The sequence below is a fragment of the Aplysia californica genome, unplaced genomic scaffold (genome assembly GCF_000002075.1).
Source record: "Aplysia californica isolate F4 #8 unplaced genomic scaffold, AplCal3.0 scaffold00026, whole genome shotgun sequence".
Classification (NCBI taxonomy): Eukaryota; Metazoa; Mollusca; class Gastropoda; order Aplysiida; family Aplysiidae; genus Aplysia; species Aplysia californica.
In genome coordinates, this window is record NW_004797296.1 from 1,609,281 (window position 1) to 1,613,137 (window position 3,857).

General features: G+C 43.8%; 1 protein-coding gene across 1 annotated transcript in view; it reads left to right on the forward strand.

Annotated features, from left to right (window-relative positions):
- LOC101853435 overlaps positions 1-3,857 on the forward strand; it is a gene marked incomplete at its 5' end in the record, with an annotated part of 8,868 nt that overhangs the window by 3,899 nt on the left and 1,112 nt on the right. Inside the window, 3 exon segments of the mRNA XM_005091147.2 lie at positions 25-255; positions 1,287-1,338; positions 2,959-3,072. Coding sequence (XP_005091204.2) covers positions 25-255; positions 1,287-1,338; positions 2,959-3,072 — 397 coding nt within the window.

Below are 3,857 nucleotides of genomic sequence, written 5' to 3' on the forward strand. Positions count from 1 at the left end.
CCCCCCCTTCCTCTCCCCCGCCAGGTCCTCTGCACACACAGAATTTCATCCCTAAAAGGCACCACGGACAGTCATCTAAGAAGGCCAAAGACTTCATCTGCCCGCTAGATAAACCAGAACAGGGCATTGAGTTCAATCTGTCCGTGGACGAACTTCTCATTGGTCTCGGGCCGGACGCCAGGACGATCTATGACAATGACGGGAACGTGCTGGGAGTGTCTGTGGAGGATGCTGAAGGGTCAGCACGGGAGACAGGTACGTCTTATGTTGTGGTGTCGTGGTGGGCGAATCGGGGTGAAGTTTGGGGGTTGTTGGTTTCTTTCGTAATTGCCGCTGACGTATCTGTCGTTATCAATATATCGCTGTTCCTTTCTAGAGGTGATCTATAAAAAAAATAACAATTCAGTCTACCGTTAACAGAATTAGCCTTGTTATAGTTTTATGTTGACAATAACTGACACATCACATACGCAACTTTATACTTATCAGATGATCTCATCAAGGTAGGATTTGTGAAATGGAGAAATAAAAGGTCGCGATGGTTGTCATTTGTTCTGCTCTTGCTTTTCGTGACTGCACATTTATTTGTGATTAAGTGGAGAACTTTGTGATTGGTGAATGGAGAAACTGGTGAGTGGATGGAGAGTGGAGAACTTTATTAGTGAATAATGAGTGGACAGCTTTGTGATTTGTGAGTGAAGAACTTTTTGACTGGTCATGGGTACTCTGGGGCGGTCTGTGCTTAGCACTTCTTGTCTATTTGTCGATGCTCCTGCCTCTCAACCTGTTTCTGGGCGTGGGTAGTTGGTGGATGCTCTGGTGTGGATTCCTTCTTCTTTCCCATCAAACATCTATCGTCCTTATCTCCCCTTCTTTTTTGTTTGTTTCTCTCTTGTAACACCTAATCTTCTGGTGCTCAAATTATGACCTTATGCAGTTGCCGCCGCCGTAAAACCTCTACTAAAACTAAACTGTTTCTGGGCATTGAGTATCTGATCTGTAGTAATGCAAGTTCTCAATAACTTCTTGTTTGTGTTGCTGTTCTTTGAGAAATGTCACTTTTTGTCTCGTTGATATGCTGTAAACTTCAACTGATCAAACATTCTGTTTTTTATGGTTCTATCCTTCCCGACAACCCGAGGTTTTTTTTGGTGTTTTTTTTTGTGGGGGGAGGGGGTTGTTTTGATTTGTTGTTGTTTTTTTGGTTGTTGTTGTTGGTTGTGGGTTTTTTTTGGGGGGGGCGTTTGTTTGTTGTTGTTGTGTTTTAATTTAATCTTTTTTTTCAGATTTCGGCATAAAATCATCCAATGTCGATCTATCTGACCAGTGTTGCGCTACGTGAGTACTTTGGTCGCCAAACATGACATTGTGTGGGTATGAAGACCGGGGGGGGGGGGTATGGTGTGTGATGGCTGTTGTGACGAGTAGCGGGTGCAACTTGTGTAGGGTGGCTGGGTTGTTGGGTAGTTAGGCAGTTCTGAGTACCCGCCAGATTAAGTTCCAGCCCCCACCTGTAAGTCCCATTAGGTGTGTCCCGGACCACGCAGGCATTTTGCTCTTCGTTCTTTAAAGAGATGTTAATTCACCAAATAATCGAATTTTCGTTTGTTTCCTTGATGCTGTAAATGACTGGTGTCGTTGGCCTCATTTAGTCCATGCCAAGTTGTGCTATTCTTCAGCTCCATTTCGCGGGTGGTTGGAGGGCGCCACTGGTAGATCCTACTTCTTTACCTTCTCTCTGTTGTTTCTGTCCGACTGTCTTACTTTTCCCCAGCACTAAATGGCCATTATTGAGTCGATGTGCTTCTCTTCTCTCAAACGAACAGCTCCATTCCTGGGAAAAAGCAGGTGGTTGGGTGGTGTCGAGTGTTCTTTTTTATCATAATTTTTCGTCGTTTCAATTATCTACTTTGAAAAATGGTGCTGTCATTCTGACAGGTGCTAAACTATGATCTTATATGTTTTCATTCTACTTCGAGGATGGTTCTGAGGGTGATACTTGTAGATATTATTTCTTTACTATCCCTCTTTTCTTTTGTCCGTCTGTCTCGCTTTTTTAGCACTAAATGGCAATTATAATTTTTTGGACATATTTTTGTTTTCAAGCTGAACATTTGTTTTACTTTAGAATCAACATTGTTGATATTGTCCCTTAACAGCTTCATAGCGCTACTTTTCTGATACACAACCTTGTGAGCGGTTGACATGTGCTGCAGTCTGGTTTGCTCCTTGTTTCCTATCAAACACTTTATCGTGCTTACTTTCCTTCTTCTATTCTTTGTAAATTACTTTGCTATATCACCTAATTTTCAACTCTTATATTACGACCCTGGCAGCGGTAAGGCCCAGAGCAAACTACTTAGGTAACCTAAACAAATGGGTAAGAGGGAAAGATAAGGGAAATGTAGCTTTTTTTAGGAGCATTCGAGCAAAGAAATGAATGGAGAACCATGATCGCTGATGTCTGCCGCAGATCTGACACTGGATGATGATGATGATGATATTATGACCTGTTTGTTTTACAAGTGCTCAAAAACTCTAAACTGTCAACGATCTGTAAAGAAACCCTCTCCTTTTCCTCCGGCGTCTGTGGTGTAATGATAAGTCCCTTCTCCGATGTACACAGAAGGCATGAGTGCGATCTCTTGTGCTCTCTGTGCGAGGAAGTTCTCTGTAGAGTATCTCACTTAGTCCGGATTAACCGCGATAGACAGACACACTTTCTGACTGATATTGTCGATGTAGATGGTTGGTGGTTGCCCAGATATGGTATGCTCCTTCTTTCCTACCAAACGTGTATCGTCTTAATCTCTCCTTCCTTTTCTTGGATGTTTTCCCCCAGTAACTCCTAATCTTCAGTACTTATAATATGACTTAAATGGTGATTTTGTCGATGTGGGTGCATGGCCGTATGTGTTCGTAAAACATTTAGTCAATTGTCTTTCTCTCCCGGCACAGTCGCCAAGCCTTCTTTGTCAACTCAACACTAGTGGACATCTACGGCAGGGAGCGACAGGTCGCCCAGTTTCAGAACATTGGCCTCTACCAGTTCATACGTCACGGCTTCTGCGGGTGAGGAGTGAGGGCAAGGTTCTGCTGCGTGGGGGAAGGGAGGAGTGGGGAGGATTTTAGGAGGGAGTGATATTGTAAGTGTAGTCGAAATTATCTAAGACAACAAGCAGGCATAATATTTGTCTCTGTGTCTGTGTCTCTGTGAGTCTGTGTCCTGTGTGTCTCTGTGTGTCTCTGTGTGTCTGTGTGTCTCAGTGTCTCTGTCTGTCTCTCTCTCTCTCTGTCTATCTCTCTCTCTCTCTCTCTCTCTGTCTATCTCTCTCTCTCTTTCTTTCTTATCTGTCTTTCATTATCTCCCTCTCTTTCTCTTTCTCACTCTCCAGCTCTCTCTTTCTCTCTTTCTTTCTCTTTTTTTCTTCTCTGTCTCCCCCTCGCAACCCTTTTAGCATACGGTCGCACGAACGAGTGGGACACATTAAACATTTCCAGTAGGTAGGAAATTTTGAATTTTTGCCTGGGTGGTTGCCGAAGCCTACTCTTATCTCTTTTTTTTTAACCACCAAGGGATCTTTAACGTGCGCAACTTGCAAACGGGGCCTCCAAGATTTTTTGCCCTTGTCTGAGAAGGCTAGGTGCAGATCTTTCCTATCAGACAACAGTAAGAAGGAGTAGCAGTAGAAAGGCTGCAGAAAGAGTAAGGGGCCGAGAGGAAGTGAGGGGGTGGGGACAGAAAGTGGAGACAAAAGCAGACGACTGAACCTTGTTAGAGAGCAGGAAAAAATGTGAAAGGAGAACAATTTTTATCGAATAAAATGTCCCCCCCCCCTATCCGGATCCGAACCCTG